Consider the following 25,024-nt stretch of genomic DNA (forward strand, 5'->3'; position numbering starts at 1 on the left):
ACAAATGACTAATATAACAAACACAAATGACTAATATACACGACTGTTAGGGCAATAATATGGGGTTTTTATTCATCACCTTGTAAATACAGTTCAATAATTTCTGACAAATGGTTTTCAAATGTGGATTCAAATGTAACACATATTACTCGTTTTCCCAAACCAACAGCTTCTCTTGTTGAACAAGTATTTCATGATTTCAGCCAAAAAAGTGCCTGGCTATACTATTTACATAAAAAAGAAACAATTTTTCAGTTCAGAACAATATCAACAATTTCGCTTAAATAAGGTAAATGACTCGGAAAAACTTTTCATTTACACGGGCAAGTGAAAAGAATGAACAGATGATTCAATAACTGCCAAAAAAACAAACAAACAAAAAAACAAAAAAAAAACTACCAGCGTTGGAACTGAACAATTCCATCTAATGGTTATGCCAGACGTAAGAACCACTGCAAATAGCTACAGATACAAACGTTGTTTGCAGACACTAGCCATTAGTAGCGATCAAGAGTGATGTTAGTACCCAGGGCTAAGAGGACGGTTGAGGACACCCCACCCTGTACCTAAGACAGTAACCTGAGACAGTGATTGGGAAGATCTCAAGTTAAGGTCTCAGGGAGAGGGGAGGGCCCTCTCTCTTCAGCGGCGCACGGCACATGATGAAAAACCCCTCCCCTCCCCCTCTCAAGTAAGGATTACATGGAGCAGACTGGAAGGCAAATAGAGAGGGCGATCTGGGGCAGTTCTGGGGAATGATGGGCAAGTGTGGGCGGGGCGGGCGGGCAACCGTTCAGTAGTGTGTAACCAGACGGGACAGACAGTAGTGGGTGTTGGAAGCACCTATCTCCTTTCACGCACAGCTCATACGGGAGAGAGGCAGTCAGATATAGGGGAATAGCGTGTGCCCACGTGCCTAGACCCAAAGCAATGTCAAGGGTGTGATAGCACCATGTCAAGCGACACTGTCCGATGGGTCACTTATAGAAGCAGGATATGACTAGTTCTCAGAAACGCTGCTTTCTTGGGGCACCCGGGGCATGTTCGGAACAACATTTGTTCACGCCCATGACGAGGTCACAAAACTTGTATTCTCCAACGATGTAACTTCATGTCACCGAAGTCTCAATTCCGCACCATCTGTCAACTTCTACCATACAATCAGTTCCTTGATATTATTCTAGGCAATTGGAGAAGGTTTTTACAACTTTGTCCCTCGTTAACTGCTGTGTATATCACATCTGTAACATATAACGCAAGACTAGGGCATATTCATGATAACTGCAGCCAGGCCAGCAAACTGCCCAGGCCGTTGTCCGCTCAGCAGTTGCATTCATGTGGACGGACAGCTATAAGACAAACGAGCCGTAAGGGAAGCCTACCCAAACTCGCCACTCTTTAATTCGCTCCCTAAGGCCATTAGTTGTCCATCTCGCTCGTAAATGGAGTGGGATATTATTTTGATGCCCCTCATAGATGAGACAGATGTTTAGTGGTCGGCTCCTTCAGGAGAGGCCATTAAGAGCGGGACCTGCCCGTGGACGCCCGCTGCTAATCACTTCTTGCGCCGATATCAGAACCTAAGGTGACTGACTCGCTCTGGACGCCGGTCGACCGGCCAGACCACGGACTATCTCTAAACTGCCACTGGTTCTAAAGACTACGGTCAGTATTCCAAAAGTCTAATAGACTGACCGGACACAGGCTCTCCTAGTCAAAGAACGCCATATATAATGAATTTGTCACAAAGACAGACAGCGAAAGAACTGAACTCATTATATGGCTGTCATGCATATTTGGAATGGTATTTATCGTTTACAAACCATCTCTTCAGGTCAAAGGTCGTCTGGCACCAAAAGAAATGAAGAGGATCAGCTGATGTCAAAAGTTACATAACATCCCCATGAGAAAACCATTGGTTGCCAACCCAAGAAGAATTAAGAGCAAAAAAAAAAAAAAAACAAAAAAAACAAAAAAAAAAAAAAAACCGGTAGAAACATCTGGTTTTCCATATCCCTATATATTTCTCAAACTGGCACAAGCCAAATTTGTGACAAAGCAAGTCAGAAGTTTGGATGAGCGAACCCCGTGTTTATTCGTGTGAACAATTTCTGGCTTACATAGAGCTTGAAGCATTGCTGTACTGTTAATAGGAGATTTAGTTGTTACATGAATTAGCGAACTCTCCGTAATACAACCGTGTTCGCAGCTACAAGTAGATGCACAGAGATCAACTGAGAGACAAGATTGTGGTGAATTCCATACCTAACCGACTTGAAAATAAATTTTATTGGTGAAAGTAATGATTGGTCAGGAATGAATCAAAGCTTAAGGAGAGCTTGGGAAGGCAGCAGGTCATAAAAGCTACAAGGTAATTGTAATTTGTATAGACATGCGAGAGTCGGCGTCCAAGTTGATAAATACATTAGTTGTAGCTCCATGGGGGAAGTGTACGCCGTCGATGAAGGCATGGCAAGCTCGGGATGACAAACATGGCCCAGGGAAAGCTAGAAGGTTGTACAGTTCTCCTGTGTGTGGTGTAGTTCTCAACTATACAACCTACTACCTCAATCTGGGAGACCATGAACAGTGGTCCGCCTGGTGTCCTCTGGCAGGCTCCGGGCGTGCTCCTCCCGCCTCCTCCATCAATCTGCCTCACACCTCAGCACGTAATATACACTTAGACATAAAACAGCCTAGGTAAGTAGTACTAACGGTAGACCCTGATACAGACTTTTTAAGTCTTGTTACAGTAGACTTTAACCGTGTCACAAAACATGCAAGAGTGGATAGCTTAGCATTAGTGAGATTATTAGAAAATGTGCCAGGTGTTGGTTAGCCCAGGCAAACACCAGTATGGGGTCCTAGTGATAGATTTACCAGTGCTCTAGCACTCCACTCAATCATCACTGAACAGTTTTATGGTCAGATTTGTACCTTAGTCACAACAGCAGCCACTTGGACTGGTAGACAGTGGGGTTCCGTGGGGATCTATCCATCAGCCAGGGCTTGAGTGCCGACAGCTTCACCAAGCTTTCATATTGGCATTCTGGCCAGACACAGGTCTCACAGCTGCTCACATATACACACAATTACACCACGAATCCTCATAACAGCCAGCTTCATTCCCGTAGATAAGTCACAGCACAGATACTAGGAGCTCATTAACAACAAGTGGACAGGACATGGCAAATTACAAACAGTAAAACAGCTCCTTCATGACACCTTCCCTCCAACACCTTATCTAACAACAACCTATCTGAACCTAAATGTACTCACATCTGAAGAAATACAAATGATAAAATTTGCTGCCTAACTTTACAACAAGTATATAATATGATAATATGATACAGTTAGTACATCAATTTGTCTTCAGTAATGATATCCTTTATTGCATAGAGGTATCCTTGTAGATTATGGACACTGGTGTAGTTCGGTTCGGTGGTCCTCTAGCTGTAGAGTGTTATGACCAGGGCGACACAGACCCATAGACATGAGCTTGTGAACACAGAAAACCACACAAGTTCGGATCTACGGGTTTATGTAACCAGGCAAGTGTCCTGTGGCTGACCAGAGCTGCTTGGCAATGGTCAGAACTACTACCATGCAGGAGAAACACACTTATGAACACTTACACTACATGTACACACGATGAAAACATTTGCCTCGTTTAGCACTTCATACATTCATCCATACTAGACAACATTATAACTTCAGAGGGAAAACCTGGGCAGCAAGCGGTGAACATACACACTTCCTGTACACAGGAATATCAACAGGTAGAGACACAATAAAAAGGCAATACGCTAGTAAAACACTGTCGAGTAAATACAGAGGTAGTTGTGTGAATTCTCCAGCACATCCCAGTGAGACACCACACAAGGTAGAGCAGTCATGTCATGTACACTGAGCCTGAGGAGACAAGCAAGACACAGTGGCAACAGGCTACCAAAGTGCTCAACAGTCGGCTTACACTTAAACACACAATAAACACACCAGCAAAGGTTGACAAACTACCTATGTGATCTGCTGAGACTGCACAGCATCAACAGTTATCGCTAAAACAGTGAATATATTCCAAAAACTTAACAATCTGAAAAGTATCTCACAACAGCCAGAACAGTCTGAAACACTTCAATCTCAAAGCGTTTGACCTTAGCAATCATTAAAGAATAAGTTAGTGTGCGGAACTGTAACATCCCCTCTTGCATGATACATTGAGATAATTTTGCGCAAAGTCCACTTGCAGCTAATCATTGTGGACAACATCTGGCGAAGCTGTTGGTTTGATGATTACAGTAAATTCTTAGTCATGGAGCCAAACTTGATGTTCAATGGATATTTTCTACAAAGTATGGGAGATAACTCTTGAGACACTAGCTGCCTACATGTAGTAATCCACATTTGAACATTTTGAAGCAACATCTCATGCAAACGCTGCAAATAAGTTACATAAAGTAAGTTTTTCTGAAATTGATCATAAGCTTTGTACCAATTGCATAACAGAAAAGGAAAATCAGCAACTGTGGCCGATGTCCTTTTCCCATTTTGAAGATTTGCAAAAGCGCTATCCAGGCTTGTAGCAAGCAGCTGGCAGAAGAAATTCTCTTACATTCTTCTCTGAGGTTGTACCATTTTCCACAGGTGATGGAGGCAGGTAGGAAGTCTGAAACACACATTGAGAAAACATGGTAAGTAAAAGGCACCTATACAATCAGGGCAATGACAGGTCCAACATCAAGAGTGGTAATTCCAAGTGTAGTCAAGAACTGCAGACCAGAAGAGGGTCCAGCTATAAGCCTACTATATGGTCAACTAATCAACATAATACCATACCAGCAGTAACAAGTATGATGTACATGCCCTAATGAATGCAAAGGTAACTCACATGACATTATACAGTGGATACTTGCGGATCCACACAGGTTTTATGGCAAAAGCAGAATTCATGAGCTTTGATGTGATAGATTTTTGTTACATGGACTGACAATCTTCTAATAGTTTTTTTAACATGTTAAGTAAAATGAGAGCAATTGTGATAAACAATTCAGAACGTCAGTGACATCCTTTTCTGTCATTCTTAAATACTCTACCCTCTATAGCAAACTGCACCGTGTGTGGGGCACTAACACCAAGACAACAACCCCTCTATAGTAAACTGCACCGTGTGTGGGGCACTAACACCAAGACAACAACCCCTCTATAGTAAACTGCACTGTGTGTTGGGCACTAACACCAAGACAACAACCCCTCTACAGTAAACTGCACCGTGTGTGGGACACTAACACCAAGACAACAACCCCTCTATAGTAAACTGCACTGTGTGTGGGGCACTAACACCAAGACAACAACCCCTCTATAGTAAACTGCATTGTGTGTTGGGCACTAACACCAAGACAACAACCCCTCTACAGTAAACTGCACCGTGTTGGGGGCACTAACACCAAGACAACAACCCCTCTACAGTAAACTGCACCGTGTGTGGGGCACTAACACCAAGACAACAACCCCTCTATAGTAAACTGCACTGTGTGTGGGGCATTAACACCAAGATAACAACCCCTCTACAGTAAACTGCACCGAGTGTGGGGCACTAACACAAAAGACAACAACCCCTCTACAGTAAACGGCACCGTGTGTGGAGCACTAACAAGAAGACAACAACCCCTCTACAGTAAACTGCATTGTGTGTGGGGCACTAACACCAAGACACCCCCCTCCCCCCCCGATAGTAAACTGCACCATGTGTGGGGCGTTGACACCAAGACGACATCCCCACCATAGTAAACTGCACCGTGTGTGGGGCACTAACAACAAGACCCCCCCCCCCCCCCCCCCGATAGTAAACTGCACCATGTGTGGGGCGTTGACACCAAGACGACATCCCCACCATAGTAAACTGCACCGTGTGTGGGGCACTAACACCAAGACAACAACCCCTCTATAGTAAACTGCACCATGTGTGGGGTGCTAACACCAAGTCCACAACCCCTCTATAGTAAACTGCGCCGTGTGTGGGGCACTAACACCAAGACAACAACATAATAATGACAAGCCCATATATTATATTATATAATCCCTATAATGAAGACTACATTGTATAAATGACATTGTACAATGGGCATGAAAATGTTTCCTCAGGATGACTAGATAGGTTCAGGGATGAAGAGATTCTTCTGAGGGTTGATGTCACTCGGCAGGTATCCAGCAGACCTTCTGGGTGCAGCTGAAGCGCCAGATTGATTATTCAAATACACAACTATTTTGATAAGGAGCCTTTTATTTGCAGCAAGATGGACTGCTGTGCCCCATAGTACCCTTAGATCATATGTGGATCATGCCAGTATATATGATATCAGCATCGTAGAGCAACCTGACATATCCACTTAAGCATATGGAAGGTTTTAGATCACGTGAACAGTTGTAATATGCCAGCAGATATGAAATCAGGGCCAGAGAGCACCCTTACATAATGTTATAACATGCCAGCAAATATGATATCAGAGCCACAGAGCAGCATTAGACCATGTGGACAGTTGTAAGATGCCAGCAAATATGATATCAGAGCCACAGAGCAGCTTTAGGCCATGTAGACAGTTGTAAGATGCCAGCAAATATGATATCAGAGCTACAAAGCAGCCTTACACCATGTAGACAGTTGTAAGAGACCAGCAGATATGATATTAGGGCTAGAGAGCAGCCTTAGATCATGTGAACAGTTGTAAGATGCCAGTAGATATGATATCAGAGCCAAAGAGCAGCCTTAGACCATGTGGACAGTTGTAAGATGCCAGCAGATATGACATCAGGGCTAGAGAGCAGCCTTAGACCACGTGAACAGTTGTAAGATGCCAGTAGATATGACATCAGAGCCACAGAGCAGCCTTAGACCATGTGGACAGTTGTAAGATGCCAGCAGATATGACATCAGGGCTAGAGAGTACCTTTAGACCATGTGAACAGTTGTAAGATGCCAGTAGATATGACATCAGAGCCACAGAGCAGTTTTAGACCATGTGGACAGTTGTAAGATGCCAGTAGACATGACATCAGGGCTAGAGAGTACCTTTAGACCATGTGGACAGTTGTAAGATGCCGGTAGATATGGTATCAGAGCCAGAGCAGCCCTAGACCATGTGGACAGTTGTTAGATGCCAGTAGATATGATATCAGAGCCACAGAGCAGCCTTAGACCATGTGAACAGTTGTAAGATGCCAGTAGATATGATATCAGAGCCACAGAGCAGCCTTAGACCATATGGACAGTTGTAAGATGCCAGCAAATATGATATCAGAGCCACAGAGCAGCCCTAGACCATGTGGACAGTTGTAAGATGCCAGCAAATATGATATCAGAGCCACAGAGCAGCCTTGGACCATGTGAACAGTCGTAAGAGGCCAGCAGATATGACAACAGAGCCGCACAGCAGTTTTAGACCATGTGGACAGTTATAAGATGCCAGTAGATATGACATCAGGGCTAGAGAGTACCTTTAGACCACATGCACAGTTGTAAGATGCCAGCAGATATGATATCAGAGCCACAGAACAGCCTTACACCATGTGGACAGTTGTAAGATGCCAGTAGATATGACATCAGGGCTAGAGAGTACCTTTAGACCATGTGAACAGTTGTAAGATGCCAGCAAATATGATATCATAGCAGCAGAGCAGCCTTAGACCATGTAAACAGTTGTAAGATGCCAGCAGATACGATATTAAAGCCACAGAGCAGCCTTAGACCATGTGAACAGTTATAAGATGCCAGCAAATATGATATTAAAGCCACAGAGCAGCCCTAGACCATGTGAACAGTTGTAAGATGCCAGTAGATATGACATCAGAGCCACAGAGCAGTTTTAGACCATGTGGACAGTTGTAAGATGCCAGTAGACATGACATCAGGACTAGAGAGTACCTTTAGACCATGTGGACAGTTGTAAGATGCCAGTAGATATGATATCAGAGCCACAGAGCAGACTTGGACCATGTGAACAGTTGTAAGATGCCAGTAGATATGATATCAGAGACACAGAGCAGACTTGGACCATGTGAACAGTTGTAAGATGCAAGCAGATATGATATCAGAACCACAGAGCAGCCTTAGACCATGGGAACAGTTGTAAGATGCCAGTAGATATGATATCAGAGCCACAGAGCAGCCTTAGACCATATGGACAGTTGTAAGATGCCAGCAAATAAAATATCAGAGCCACAGAGCAGCCTTAAACCATATGGACAGTTGTACGATGCCAGCAAATAAGATATCAGAGCCACAGAGCAGCCTTAGACCATATGGACAGTTGTAAGATGCCAGCAAATAAAATATCAGAGCCACAGAGCAGCCTTAAACCATATGGACAGTTGTACGATGCCAGCAAATAAGATATCAGAGCCACAGAGCAGCCTTAGACCATATGGACAGTTGTAAGATGCCAGCAAATATGATATCAGAGCCACAGAGCAGCCTTAGACCATATTGACAGTTGTAAGATGCCAGCAAATATGATGTCAGAGCCACAGAGTAGCCCTAGACCATGTAAACAGTTGTAAGATGCCAGCAAATAAGATATCAGAGCCACAGAGCAGCCTTAGACCATATGGACAGTTGTAAGATGCCAGTAGATATGATATCAGAGCCACAGAGCAGCCTTGGACCATGTGAACAGTTGTAAGATGCCAGTAGATATATCAGAGCCACAGAGCAGCCCTAGACCATATGGATAGTTGTAAGATGCCAGTAGATATGATATCAGAGCCACAGAGCAACCTTAGACCATATGGACAGTTGTAAGATGCCAGTAGATATGATATCAGAGCCACAGAGCAGCCTTAGACCATATGGACAGTTGTAAGATGCCAGTAGATATGATATCAGAGCCACAGAGCAGCCTTAGACCATGTGGACAGTTGTAAGATGCCAGCAAATATGATGTCAGAGCCACAGAGCAGCCCTAGACCATGTGGACAGTTGTAAGATGCCAGCAAATAAGATATCAGAGCCACAGAGCAGCCCTAGACCATGTGAACAGTTGTAAGATGCCAGTAGATATGATATCAGAGCCACAGAGCAGCCTTAGACCATATGGACAGTTGTAAGATGCCAGCAAATATGATGTCAGAGCCACAGAGCAGCCCTAGACCATGTGAACAGTTGTAAGAGGTCAGTAGATATGATATCAGGGCCACAGAGCAGCCTTGGACCATGTGAGCAGTTGTAAGATGCCAGTAGATATGATATCAGAGCCACAGAGCTTGGATCACATGGACATACAGATACATGTGTGTAATACCCATCTTATACAGATAATTACGACTCATTCTTATCTCGCAATGCCAGTAGAGTCAGCAGATACATACATATCCACTCCATATGACACGCGTATATCAAACCAAACATTCCAGAAAACAAGTGGATTGCGCACATTTCCATATATGTACTGCTTCTAACACAGTGTTCCTTAACAGTAAATTTGTTACATTCCTTGCTGTACCTTTCTTGCCTTATGTAATCAAGTTTACGCTCATGTCATACCTGAATTGTTATTTAGAGTTTACTTAACACCATTTGGTATTAAGACATACCTGTGGACATTGGGGCAACACTGTGGTGCCAAGGGTGACAAAATATGGTAAAAGACACACTATCTGTGAAAATGGTAGATGCAACATTTGCGTTTTAAAAGCTGAGGTGATTCATGTGGATAAATTTTCTTTTGCCCTCTCATAAATCTAAGATAATTTTCTTCTTTACACGAATGTGATGAAAACATCTCCAAAGTCTCCTAGATATGGCTGCAATAATGCCCATGTGGCATTAAGTCACTTGATTGTTTCTAAGGTATATATATAAAATGAATTTCATACAACCACATACATATTAAAGGTGTCATGAGGACATCTGGATTTGCTATGCAAGTGCATGTTACAAAATTCTTTTTCCAATCAGAGAAAATAATCGAGGGAGTTGTAGAGGAGAATGAAGATGGTCTGAGTAAAATGCTCGCTGTGACAGCAACAGAAATGAGCTTCACCTCTAGTCACACACTATTGTCCACATCTTCATAAAATATGCTGAGTAAACATATGGCATGCTGGAGCTGACGTACAGCAGGCAGTATTGCGCCTGCCGAACAGCCCCACTCACCACCATCTTACTACATACTCTTACACCCACCACAATGTACCAGTGAACGCTAGCTGTTATCAGGCAAGGCATCAGTGTGAACCAACACAGCCCTGCAACTTACTGGCAAATCCATGCACCACATACACACTAGACTGTCATCACACACGGTCACTATCACAACACAGCCATCATTCCTGAACCCAGTCGCCTTTTTCCCCTGCACCAGACATGCAGATACACAGACTAGAGACGAGTGAAGGGCGTATTCCAGTGTTGACAGGCCACGGAGGTAATGAAGGAAGCCAGGTAATAAACTCTATCCTGTAGAAATGTCAAGAGAAGGCGAGACAAGCGATGAGAATGCAGTATGGCATTTCAATCAGCAGTCACAAACGCACTGCACACTGCTGCCTGGCCACAGCCCCAACACCACAGAATATTCAATAGTGTACGAGTCTGTCTAGCAAGAAATGCCCTGAGCTAGAGCAGGTCAGCATGTCTGCAGCACCGCCACAACACCACAGCCTTACACTGCAACTGGGCAAATTGAGCCACCCAGCAAGGCCTGCTATCAATCACAGAACAGAATACTCCGGCACTGGCCACCAGCCTGCATTGCTGCCCTACTCCCGCAGCACAGGCAAACAGCAGCGAATCCCCCCTTCTATGACCTCTTTGTGCCAATCAATCAGAGCCAAGAGACAGTGTGAACACCAGCCAATGGAGCCTCTGTGGAGAGAGGAAATTCTTCTGTCGTCTGGTACAGAAAGAAAATACATAAACTAAAGGATGCATGGATGAGTCAGAAATCGATGCAGTCAGGCTTTTTCCCTGTGCAGCTGTCTCTGCATCCCCTCCCCACCCCCTTCCCAATACTTGCAAATCTGCAAGCAACAGCTCCCATCTTAGCCAAACATGTCCTGATGCAGGTCAGACTGACCTCATTCCAGTGAGATTTGGAGCACTGGGGCAGTAGGCTGTCTGCACACTGCTTCTGCTAACCACCACAACAACTACCCTTCACATGCCACATGCACAACCTGTGCAGAAAGACAGCTGGCACATGCATACTTCTGCAGGTCAATTCACCGCTCAGCACTTCCTGCCCACTCATGTAACCAGTTCTGCAGCACGTGTACCTGAACACGACATCAGCCAACCTTTATTACTTTGCCAGCGACAGCAAGCCTGTCCATACCGTGAGAAATATGAAATCCCTGTACATCATTGGTCAGTTGGTACAAAATAAGATTTGGTACAGCAGAGAGGTGCAACAGCAGGTAATGTCTTACTAATACAAGCAGGCACAGCCGACTCAGCATGGGCGAAGGTAGGCCTATGGTCTTGTGGGACCACCACTACAAACTCAGGTCTTCATGTATTCCCCTGGATAACTCACCACGAATACCACATACTGCCATAATCACTCTTACTCCATCTCAGCTGTATGGTAAACAGAGGTCGAGAAGTTGGCTGTCTCAGACTGGGTGGCTAAGTCTGCTGTGTTGTGAAACCACTCAAGTGAGGGTCACTTTGGTCAGACTGACCAGCTGGTGTTGCTGACCTTACAGATAATAGCTCCAGCATGTAAGGTGCTGGGTTTGGTGACAGCTTGCAGCGCTAGCCAGTTATCAATGGCCTCCACAAGAGCAGAGGCCATCTTCCCCTGGTCACGACACAGTTTTGAGGATACTCCATGGACAGAGCCAGGTAAACACAGGTGTTAGCCAACTCCATTTTAGATCAATGAAAAAACCGCCAGGTCTGTTTGTCCACCAATTGATCCATTCCTGTCTGAGACTTCCCAGACAGCCCTCTGTGGCCGCCGGTGTACAGGCAGGAATGTCAGCCCACTTGCTGCTTCTCCCAACCCCATAGCCTACCATAATTTTACACATTTCCCCTGTGTCTATATACCATCAATTTACACCAGCCTCCATATGTTACAAAACTGCACAAATATCACAGATTCATCTTTCCAACTATTCCTTTATCCGTAGGTACCATACCTTCACACAATCCCTGAACCACTAGGTACCTTATGTTCATTTAAGACAAGCAATGATAAAATCCCACCATTGCTAGAAGCTCTCTTCAAAGCTTCCCTTCTCATCCAGCTATCCGTAGATGCCATCCAATAAATATACAGCCCATATTGCCTTACTACCATACTCCCACTCTCTGTCCAGCCAACATTCCACATCACATAATGCCCTTCATATGTGGATGTTACCTGTATTCAGGTGTTCAGACCCTTGGTGCCACATCTCCACACATTTACTTTGGTGATGTCCAGACCCTAAATGACATCTCCCCGCATGTATTCAGGTGATGTCCAGACCCTAAATACCACATCTCTAAGCATGTATTCAAATCCTACATTCTACATCCCCACACATGTATTCATGTGTCCATATGCTACATCAGCACACCTGTATTCAGGTGTCTACACCCTACATCAGCACATCTTCATTCAGGTGTCACATCAGGACAGCTGAAATCAGTTGTCATTCAAAACCTACATACTACATCAGCACAACTGCATTCAGGTGTCACATGCAAGCGTGATCATACATGCTACATCGGCACACCTTTATTCAGGTGTCTACACCCTACATGCTACATCAGCACATCTTTATTCAGGTGTCACATCAGGACAGCTGAAATCAGTTGTCATTCAAAACCTACATACTACATCAGCACAACTGCATTCAGGTGTCACATTCAAGCGTGATCATACATGCTACATCAGCACAGCTATATTCAGGTGTCCAGACGCCACATGCCACAGAGTCACTCCTGTATTCAGGTGTCCAGACTCTAAATGACATTTCATCACCCTGTATTCAGATGTCCAGACTATACATATCACATCCCCACACCTGTATTCAAGTGACCAGACTGTACCTGCCACAACCCCACACCTGTACACCTATCTGGATTAGCAACATCATGTAGATTAATCATACATTCATACTGAATAAGTAACACAAATACACAGATACACTCATGCACAAACTAACATGCTATGCCTTAAACTGATGGTGGGGATGTTTCTTAAATCCTATCTATGACAAAGACAAACATTTAGAGGAATTCCAGGAGGGGATTTACGGAGGGTCTATTGGATCAAACTTTTGCCATCACAATCGCTTGTCATAATAGCACCTTTGTGGAAAATGAAATAATTTCAAGCTATGAAAGTACACATAGATGCAAACCATCACATAGAATGATAACTGATTATGGTGACATTTATGAGAGGATTTCTGTGAACCATTTGCTGATGTGGTGTCACACCACTACGATCTATTGTATACTGACTACAGGAAATCTGGACCATCTGCACCACCTGCGTCAACCAAACTTGTGAATGAAATTGTCAGTTAACCAGGCTCCGCCACTGCTCACAATGGTACAGCAAACTACCTAGAATCCAAACACAAATATGTAAGTTGCATACAGAGATGGAACGAAATTTTAGACTAATATTATCCTGGTACAGCATTCAAAGTGATTCTTGGTCACAGCATGAACTGTTAAGCAAGGACATTATGAAGAAGACACCAGGAGCTTCACCATACCACCCTGAAATACACCAAATAAATAGTGCTCATAGTACCACTCGATCATACACGTGAGGAGAAATGCTGCTGAAATCCTGAACTCATTACACTGTATTTTAAGCCCTTCAATGAGAATACAAGAGAACTTATTTGACACAGGAGAGAAAGCTTCTGACACTACCAATGAACACACTCAGCAGTCTCACATACACTGAAAAATCCTACAAGATCTATCGGATCAGAAACTTTCACCCTAATTTTATAGCAATTTGAGATACTTTTTAATCTAATAATTGCCTCTAGATCTGATAGAGATCTACTCCCCAGTGAGTCTACATGGTGGCGTATAGAAGCTCCGTGGGCATGACAGACATGGGCTGAGGGTTAGGTTGATGATGGATGGTGGTCTAGGGTAACATACCTGTGCTTATCTCCTGGATAGCTGCTAATCCCTGCTGATGGTTGTACAATGCCCTAGCAACCTCCACCACCAGTCACTACCTGTCCCGCAGAGTGGCCAAGCAAAACACTTGAGTGTGCGCAGATATACAGGAAGCTTCATCTACTAGCTGCGATTAAACGGGAGATTGATTCTGCATTGAGCAGGTAATTGGGACAGAGTATTGATCAGTAATGATGGAACACAGTGAACAAAAAAGGCAGGCACGGGCTGTGGAATGCTCCCTGACTGTCCATTGTAGGTCACTAGGGCAAAAGAGGTAACACACATGCGCTATTCTCCAGCCATATAAATCACACCACCAAGCCTTCACTGTGGAGAGGACACTGATTTGGCTTCACCTTTAAGACAGTGAGTGGCGATCAATGCCATGGTCCTCTCACTCTCCACATGGGCATCACCTCTTCTTCCTCTCCACCTCCTTTCAAGGCCTTCCCTGCATACGGGAGCATCAGGCTTCAATTATAGCCACAGTCCTCTTCTTTCTCAGTTTATCATGAATTTTTTAATTTGGGAGATGAAAGAGTGGTCTCCCTTCTGGCAGTTAAGTTTGCTCCATATTCATCTGTTCGTGTTCACTCGACCTCAAACGACCTGTCTGCGACACTCACTACACAGTCTACAGCAAATAAAATTGTGGTTTTAGCTTGGTCCATATGTACAGCCAGACAGGGGTGCAAGGCTGGGCAGCAAACATGACACAGCTTATCTTCACGCACACCTGCCGGCCCTCTCATTATTTGTGGAGTACACACACCATAAATGTATGGAATACTTGAGGGCTCATTTTAACAAATGCCTATAAATAGCTTCAGATAAGCTGTTTCCATACCTAACATCCCTAGGTAGAAAAACTGAGACATGGCTGCAAGCTTCATATTGATTAAGTAGCTGGCTGACAGCTCTGTCGAACAAAAGTTTGTCTCCCAACAGTTTGACTATGGCCTAACCCAGACAGGTGTGTTGGCGTAAAGGACTGGGTCTGTCACAGGGTACACGTTGTCAACAGCAACCATCCAAACAACTTAGTATGGAAGCACTTGTGGAGCACGCTCCTCCACAGAGCTCACCAATACCAGATCCTGGAGGCTGGTGGAGCATGCAGGCAGCTCCTGATAGTGGATAATACCTGAGGCAGATGATCCTCACTTCAGATTTTCTCCACTTTTTCTCCACCTGCAGTAATTGTGATTGTCAGACTGATTACACTCTGTCTCACCTGTAGCAGCTTAGGATGAGACACGTGATCTTCACTTCAGATCTGACTACATTTTATCTCACCTTTGGATCCTGGCCTTGTGAAATCATACAGGAGACCTTACCACCCAAATACCACAGCTGTAAAGTTTGAATTCAACACTTTCTATACTGACTGCTTTGAGAACAGAAAATCCAAAAAAACCCCTAGACATCATTGTGGTAACATCTGTATACATATCCTCACATAGTGATACTGAAGTCAGCAAGTGCAAGAACACTGAAGGTGAATGCCATATGCATGGTTACTAGCAGTAGAAACTTAATCTAAAATTAATTCAAGTTTATTCAATATTTTGATCTAATCCCAGAAAACCAAATTAAGCAAACCAGAGAAAATCCACAATGATATTTCACCATTTCATCGAATGTCAAGAACAGTGATTTAATGAAGGTAATATTATACAAGGTAAAGCAGGTAGAGAAAGAGATTAACATGTAAAGCAGATTAAAGTTTTCAGCTGAGAATCTAAGTGTTAAAGCGCATGTGCCCAGACGAGCAGTAGTCTGCACACGTACGTGGAGACGGCCTTTTGCCCTCCATGCCAGAACATAGCCTAGGCAAGTGTGCCAGCCGCTCACATAAAAACTTCTGGCAGCAATCTCAGGCTTTCTGTGCTTGTGATGCTGACAACTTGGAAGGATTCTATGGCCACAGGACAGATATCCACAAAGTCCACTGATCACTGCAGTTAATTCTTCAAACTGAATCTGTCATCCTCTCTGATTAATAGGTCATGTGAATCAACTAATTTCATGTCTTTATTAACAAGAAGAAAACAAAAAACAAAGAAAAAAAAATAAAAAAAAATTGACACACACACCCGCAAAAATGTTTAAAAAGCTACTCAAACCCCATTATTTCTTGCATCCAGTATAGAAAACCTTTGGCTTACTGGATCACATAAAGTTCTAACATATATATGTATCTAACTCTGATATGACACTGTTGTGCTATGTATAATGTCGTGGGACAGTATTTCTGATAAAGTATTTATGTGTGACTGCACTGACATAACGTCTCACACCTGCCTTGCGGTTTTTTTATGTCAAATGGTTGGAGCGGAACCGAGATGACAAAATAAATAAGGTCATTTCAGTCTGTGAAGATAGTTGAATGGGCTGAGGTCAAGACCCCGACGTGACACTCGCACAACTATTACCTGAATGACAGGCCAAAACTGTCCTCACAGCTTTAACAGTAGCCTTGGAAGCTTGAGGAAAAAATGACGAAAGGTTGAGAGAGTGCGCCTGCGCATAGACAGCCAGTATAGAGTCACGTACACAGACGGCAGCATTACAAGCCATTCTGCTCGCCTGTTGGCTCCTAGAGCAGGTTGTCAGTATGGCGGTGTTAAGCAGGCCAGCACTGTCTCCTTCCACACACCTCACTCACTCTGTAAGTCACCTCAGCGCAGTCTTCTTACCTTCCTCTGATCTTTCCACGTGTACACATTGTCACAGACAGAACGATTGCCATCGCCTTTGCCAACATGTCTGCCCCACAAGAACTTTGCCAGTATCTACTGGGACAGACAGCTTGCTGCAAGCTGGTTAGCCATGCTAATGTAAGACTGAGAATTGCAGCTATGTGCGCATGTGCCCAGACAGAACTACTTCAGAGACGAACTGCTGTCCTTACACAAAACAAAGGATTATTAATGAAATTTGTGAAGATAGATGTTATAAATATAGCCTGTGTAACTGGAAGGTTTATGATCTAGATCGCGCAGGGCGTGTGAAGGAATGACCCCAGGTCTGGTTGACATGTCAATCTGACAAGGAGACCAACTACAGCATTCTTCCACTGTCTAGCTTATGCACTCGCAGCAAAGCGCATGCGCGTAGACAAACCCATCCTGCTAGAACACAACGCAGAACTAGCTATATAGGTATACATTTTCATCTTTTACCAGTTGAAGTATCAGAATCAGAAGTACATTGTACATAATTTGTACGACAAGATATCAGTTATCAGATGACTGTCTCTTCCTTGGTTTCATTCACAATGCTACATATTTTTCGGTCAAAGCAATACGCCTTGATGGTAAGCGCTACAGATCAGCAATGTCGCTGAAACTTAAACAAGTCGGTAACCTCCCCCACCACATACCCTCTCCAATTTGACAGAAACTTACCTGAGTGTCACATTCTTATGTCCTATGTTGTCTTGCACGCAAGCTGTAACACTCATTCCATCCACCATATGAATATCTACATGTGTGTGTCATGGTGAATACTAACCTGTCACACCATCAGCCAGGCACACTCGGACAGTCTAGCCTCATTATGACATCGCAAGACGCACGCGCATTTATCTTTGCCCCTGCACAACTATTTGGCAATCCTACACTGAGATCTCATTGGTCATTAAACTTTCTACAATATGCAGATTTTCTTTTGCAGACATATCCATGATTATACCACATTTTCTGGATTCGATGACGGTAAATACTATCTGACAATGGTCTTCGAGCAATAAATGCTGCCAAACTTTATAATGACTAGAGCGAATAAGAATCAATTCCTACACTACGCAAACATAAACTATACACATTTACCCTTTATCATATTAAATAACATGGAACTGATTTAACTTCAAACATCCGTTTGTTTCTAAACTAGACACTTATTCCAGATAACACAAAGTTGTACATGTATGTAAATACTCATATCTTACTGAACATCTTCTTAGTAAGACGGTAGCCCTCATACCTTGAGTTCTAGCGATCATCACCAGATAACGAGGCCAGCTCATTTTGCCTACCTGGAGCTGATCAAGGCGACATCTATGACAAGTGACAGATACTGACCAGTGTAAGCTTCCACACCAGTGAAAAACTAAGCCACTTTGCTGTACCTATCCTGTACCAAAGGGTAGACAATCTGGTCAGCCATCAAATAGAGGCACATAAAACTGTCTACTTGGACACCATTTATGACACACCTTCATAAAGTCTGGATATCCCTGGAGCTGCATCAAGGGACATTCCACAGGAAATTACAAAAAGGGCAGGAAGACATTGCTAGAGAGCTGTTTAATTTCAAACTAGCCAATGTCTAGACAAGATATATGAGTGATACTATCAGCAAGCCTCTCCAGAAGGCACACAGAAATTACTGAAAGTGACACCTAATCCAGTACTATTCTCCATGTATGCCTTAATCTCTTTCTAATAATGGGCCAGCACCGAGACTAAACCACACTTTATGGCCAATAAGCAATGTCAACAGATAAAAGAACACATTAAAACCATCTTGTAATCCATGGGAGCTGGCAGCATCAATCAACACATTTGTCAGAGAATAACTGGCATTTAAAGTCAAGTAACTTCTTCCCACAATCACTGAGCTGGTCAGGGAACTACCACCGAGCTGGTCAGGGAACTACCACCGAGCTGGTCAGGGAACTACCACCGAGCTGGTCAGGGGACTACCACCGAGCTGGTCAGGGAACTACCACCGAGTTGGTCAGGGCACTACCACCGAGCTGGTCAGGGAACTACCACCGAGCTGGTCAGTGAGCTACCACCGAGCTGGTCAGGGAACTACCACCGAGCTGGTCAGGGAACTACCACCCAGTTGGTCAGGGGACTACCACCGAGCTGGTCAGGGAACTACCACTGACTTGGTCAGGGAACTACCACTGAGTTGGTCAGGGAACTACCACTGAGTTGGTCAGGGACTATCACTGAGTTGGTCAGGGAACTACCACTGAGTTGGTCAGGGAACTATCATTGAGTTGGTCAGGGAGCTATCACTGACTTGGTCAGTGAGCGACCACCGAGCTGGTCAGGGAACTACCACCCAGTTGGTCAGGGAACTACCACCCAGTTGGTCAGTGAACTACCACCGAGCTGGTCAGTGAACTACCACCGAGCTGGTCAGTGAGCGCCCACCGAGCTGGTCAGGGAACTACCACCGAGTTGGTCAGTGAACTACCACCGAGCTGGTCAGGGAACTACCACCGAGTTGGTCAGGGAACTACCACCGAGCTGGTCAGGGAACTACCACCGAGCTGATCAGTGAGCTACCACCGAGCTGGTCAGGGAACTACCACCGAGTTCGTCAGGGCACTACCACCCAGTTGGTCAGGGGACTACCACCGAGCTGGTCAGGGAACTACCACCCAGTTGGTCAGGGAACTACCACCGAGCTGGTCAGGGAACTACCGAGCTGGTCAGGGAACTACCACCGAGCTGGTCAGGGAACTACCACCGAGCTGGTCAGGGAACTACCACCCAGTTGGTCAGGGGACTACCACCCAGCTGGTCAGGGAACTACCACCGAGTTGGTCAGGGAACTACCACTGACTTGGTCAGGGAACTACCACTGAGTTGGTCAGGGAACTACCACTGAGTTGGTCAGGGACTATCACTGAGTTGGTCAGGGAACCACCACTGAGTTGGTCAGGGAACTATCATTGAGTTGGTCAGGGAGCTATCACTGACTTGGTCAGTGAGCGACCACCGAGCTGGTCAGGGAACTACCACCGAGCTGGTCAGGGAACTACCACCGAGTTGGTCAGTGAACTACCACCGAGCTGGTCAGTGAACTACCACCGAGCTGGTCAGTGAACTACCACCGAGCTAGTCAGTGAGCTACCACCGAGCTGGTCAGGGAACTACCACCGAGTTGGTCAGGGAACTACCACCAAGTTGGTCAGTGAACTACCACCGAGCTGGTCAGGGAACTACCACCGAGCTGGTCAGGGAACTACCACCCAGTTGGTCAGGGAACTACCACCGAGCTGGTCAGGGAACTACCACTGAGTTGGTCAGGGAACTATCACTGAGCTGGTCAGGGAACTACCACTGAGCTGGTCAGTGAGCGACCACCGAGCTGGTCAGGGAACTACCACTGAGTTGGTCAGGGAACTACCACTGAATTGGTCAGGGAACTATCACTGAATTGGTCAGGAACTATCACTGAGTTGGTCACGGAACTACCACTGAGTTTGTAAGGAGACAATCACTGAATTGGATAGTGAACTATCCCTGACTGGACACAAGGTTTACATAGGACCGAAAACTAATCGCAGCAGGCCCCGGAATCACAAAAAGATCTTCGATTTAAGTCAAAATTCCAAACTGTTATTTCTGAAGACATAAGGTCAAAGTAAGTTCTGACTCAGTTACTTTACAACTAATTTCGGCTAAAATAAGGGAAAAGAACATACCAAATTTAATGGTTGAAGTTTCGACTTTAATCTAAGATCGCTTTGTGATTCGAGGCCCAGAGTAAATTAAACCTTTTCTTGAGAACATTTAAAATAGGTATGGGAAAGATGTGTGTATCCTGAGGGACCAGAAAGTTTTCAGTTTCTTCTTCCATGTACATGTGGTTACAATATACATGGGCTCACAATATACATGTAGCTTTGCTGTATCAGCATTTATGTACAGAATCAGGCCTGCAGACAATCATGATCTATAACACACGTACTACCATGAAACCTGTGTCTATTCACATCAGCAAACCGTGCATGCTGATCAGTTTTCTTTGATCACTTCTGCTCTTGTTATGTGTAAAAATGACCTGTAAACCAACGACCTGCAAGAATGCACCCTTCTGTCAGATGCTACTTGTGTACAGCTCTCAAGGCAATGATCAATTTATATGCTGAAACTTTGAACTTCCTGATATCACATATCACATGTGACTGCAAAACTGAATTATATGAATTTTCCTCATATCATCTGCAAACAGATAGTCAGATTTCAGGATACTCAACAGCAAAAAACCACAAAACACTGTTAACAACACAAACAGGCTGTCATCATTTCTCTAAAGAGACTCATTTGGTTCTATCACCCTAAGGAAAGCCTAAACTATGGCGACTAGAAAGAGGGACAATAATTAAGGGTAATAGTGGACTGATGGAACACTGAACATATAGGCTTTCACAAGGTATAACAATTCCTTAGTAATAAGCGTACACGTGTAAATAAGCGTACACATGTAAATGAGTGAATATATGTAAATGAGTGTGCACATGTAAATTAGAGTGCACGTGTAAATGAGCGTGCATATGTAAATGAGTGTACACATGTAAATAAGTGTGCACATCTAAATGAGTGTACACATGTAAATGCCAGTAATCAAAGCGTACCAAGTTACAATGTCAAATTCCTTCATAATGATTGCATACAAATATATATAGGCGTCAAAATGAATGGCTTTTTAAGCCATTAACGTATAATTTTTAAACCCAGTTAAAACACTCACACTAGAACATACTTTAATAGGCTTTTAAGTAAATGATAAGAAAAACACCACCACCGTAATTAATATTTTGGCACTCTCTTCAAACAATAGCTTTGCTCATATAAGTACAAATTAGCTCAGGCTAATAATTGGATGCATACAGATTATACCAAGGTTTTCACCTAAACACGAACACAGAAAAACAGATGACTGTGGTGTAAAGAGTGATTTCTTAATGTAAGTGGCACACTGTCCCAAAACTGACACTAGATGGACACATAATAAAGGAAATGTTCAAATTCCGCTCTGATCGTAAGAACATCTGGCTATTCGTGAGGGCATCTTAAGCCACTGTAAGACCCCTGGTGGAGTTTCTCAGGCTCCGGCAGCAACTTCGTCAGCTGTGGCAAAATCTTTGCTGAACGACCTTGCCAACGTTCATTTTCCCGTTGAATTCATGTGTCCACTTTGCCTTTTGTAAGGCCATCGTGAGGGCATCTTGTCAAATTGTGTCATCTTCGTCGTTATTTTGTGTGATAATCGGTGACATTAAGCATTTTCACCTCACGAAGACAATATGAAGGAAACAAGAAGCTGGCTGATTGTCTTAGGAAGGCAACACGCCCTGGCAATGCCATCATGTAGCCATCATGTAATAGTGCGCATGGCATCAAGATGGGACCACAGTGTCGGCCAAGACAGCCGAATTTGAGTATATCAAGCCTTTCCCATGTGTCTTGGTAACGTGCACATATGGAAGACCAGCCTCAGAGCTTTAGTCCTAAGCAACTCTACGAAGCAGAGGCGTGCATCTCTCCCTTGTTTTGCTCTTTACTTTCCAGGAAAAACTGAGGTAGAGGAGGGACCCAAGGTTTAAGTGGGCCAGGAAATGGATGTCTGACAAGAGTTAAATTTCCCAAGGTCGGCCTAAGGTTTTATACCATCGGGAGGTCACATGATGCCTTTGTGACAATACGACATCATGTAGCTATCGTGTGACCTTTGTGTGTCCTGTGTGTGGTTCGAGTACCATCGTGTGACCTTCGTATGTGGATCGAGCGCCATCGTGCGACCTGTAGGCATCATACTTGCTTTGGCTGCTGTTTGGCTGTTGACCAAGTTTGGGGCCATCTTCGTGCGAAATTCAAAATTCCTTATTCATATGGCCATGTGGTGTCAATTTCTGGACAGTGTGACACCTGCATAAAGATTGCGCCCTTGTGTACAGTGTAAACCAAAACCAATCAAACAAATGAAGTCTTCAAGCAAATAAACAAGTATGAGCAATATAAGAATTAATCAATCACTTTTATGGAGTCTGGAGTTGACAGCTGTTTAACTGCTAAACAAATATGAAATATGAAGGACATTACCTCTTCATGACACTTGGGTTCAGCTCTCAAGTTCTGCTGGGAAAACCCGTGCTTACTTGATATCTAATCAACATTAATACAAACTTCTTCAGTAGAAGAATGTCTGGAACAATACCCCAAACTTGTAGTTCTAGTTGACAGTTTATAAAATTCCACGTCCCTAACATTTAACACTGTGTTAACAAGGAAAATATCTCCATCTACATGACCGGCCTGCATAGCACAGTTGGTAGAGCGCCCGCTTCGGGACCGGTAGATCCAGGATCAATCCTTGATCGAGTCACACCTAAGACTTTAATAGAGGAAGTTGTAACTTCCTCGCTTGGCGTTCGGCATGAAGGGGATAGTGCAACGACTGGTTGACCCGTATCAGTATAATGGCTCGGGCGGGGCGGCTTACTTGCCTTCGGTAAGTCGTCTCAGTGATGCAGCACTAAATAAAAGAGCGGTGGAAATCCGTCCTGCAACAAGGAGGCACATTTCACGTACATGCACCCTAAGGATTCCTTCGTCGTCATATGACTGGAAAATTGTTGAGTACGACGTTAAACCCCAAGCACTCACTCACTCACTCCATCTACATGTACATGCAACACCAGAAAGCTACAGGTTTCACCTCCAGCTAATTGCAGCAAAATCTCAACAACATGACATCTTCCCACACTATTTCTGGACACAACTTATTTTCTTATAGCAGAGGAATATTTTACTCCAGATTTAAAATAAACCAGACCAGACAAGACAGAAGGTATTTATAACTGAAGTCAGACCACCTGACAGAAGCTTCATGTAGCGGACATGTTTGGTGTGTGTGTGAAGGTCTGAGAACGTATTATGTAGACTAACAAAGTTCAAAACAGTTTCCAATACATGGAAAACTATTCATATGATGCATATTCGATTACTTCTTTGAGGGAAAATGATAAAAGTTGGTCCAACAAAAGTACAGTGAGAAGAGAACCACTGTTGTAGACTCATATTAACCCTTTAAGTCTCCTGTCGCACTTGGAAATGCAAAAACGGGCTATTTCCTCGTTTGGAGAAAGGAACTATTTAATACAATGTTGTAAGCTGGAGATTACCTCAATATCCAATCTTTGGCAAGAGGGTAGTCTTGGTCGTACCAACAATTGATGTGGCCTAGACCAGAAAATGCTTTGAGAAATTGGCAGCTTTTGCATTTGAATGTATTCACTGGGAAAAGTTGCCATCATACACTGGCAGTCGCTGCCTGATAAGACTTTACTCATCAACCTGTCAATAATGCCAACAAGGGAAGCGCTCCAGCCACTTTTTTAATTTCACTGGCTGGAACGGCCCATGCTCAATAACTGTGATCAAAGACAAGGTTCTAAGCATTATGTACCAAGCTGGGAGCTTCTAGTCTTTGTTGCGTCTGGCTTAGTGACCAGTAATTTAACAATCAAAGCCCAGCCTTTACGGAGTGAACTGGTCGCGAGAAGCCAAATCTTCCGTAACATTAAAGAAATAAAATGGGAGGGTGGCGGGAGAATTTCTTGTTGGGCAGCAGACAACTGATTACGGTGATTGTAAAGGGGGAGTCAGTGAGCCGGCATCTAGCCGAACAGCTAGGGGTAGGCACGGAGACAGAAATAAGTCAGCACTAGAAGCAATACTTTGTTTCTATCAGCAAATTACCATATAGTATTGCCCAGCATACAAAGACACACAGGAAGCCCTTCATCTCCATTTGGAATATCCTCTAGCCGAGTGAATCGTCTGCAGGAGACTGACTGTGGTCACAGGTATGTGGCCGGCCTGTGGTCAGTAATTCAGACAGAGTGAAGTATCCAACTTGTCCGTGGGGCACGGCGACAAATAGGACACCATACACTGACTATGTCTAGACTCCCTACAAAAGGATACTATTCTGTCTACCCACAAAAGCAGCTTATCAAAATATACCAGTGATTGGCTCATTATTTTTCCTTTTACGACCTCAAACTGTCTGCTGGGTAGTTATCCATGACCTTAAGTCTCCATTGATTTTCAATAATCAACGCCGGCCATC

At 44.0% G+C, this 25,024-nt stretch overlaps 1 protein-coding gene across 1 annotated transcript; it reads left to right on the forward strand.

Moving 5' to 3' along the window:
• Nucleotides 1–16,905: 16,905 nt before the first annotated feature.
• LOC135466022 (submandibular gland secretory Glx-rich protein CB-like) lies at nucleotides 16,906–19,748 on the forward strand. Its single transcript, XM_064743416.1, has 3 exons — nucleotides 16,906–16,980; nucleotides 18,773–19,020; nucleotides 19,370–19,748. Exons 1-3 carry the CDS (start codon nucleotides 16,906–16,908, stop codon nucleotides 19,746–19,748), a joined length of 702 nt encoding a protein of 233 aa, XP_064599486.1.
• Nucleotides 19,749–25,024: the final 5,276 nt, after the last annotated feature.

Source organism: Liolophura sinensis, chromosome 1, assembly GCF_032854445.1.
Source record: "Liolophura sinensis isolate JHLJ2023 chromosome 1, CUHK_Ljap_v2, whole genome shotgun sequence".
Classification (NCBI taxonomy): Eukaryota; Metazoa; Mollusca; class Polyplacophora; order Chitonida; family Chitonidae; genus Liolophura; species Liolophura sinensis.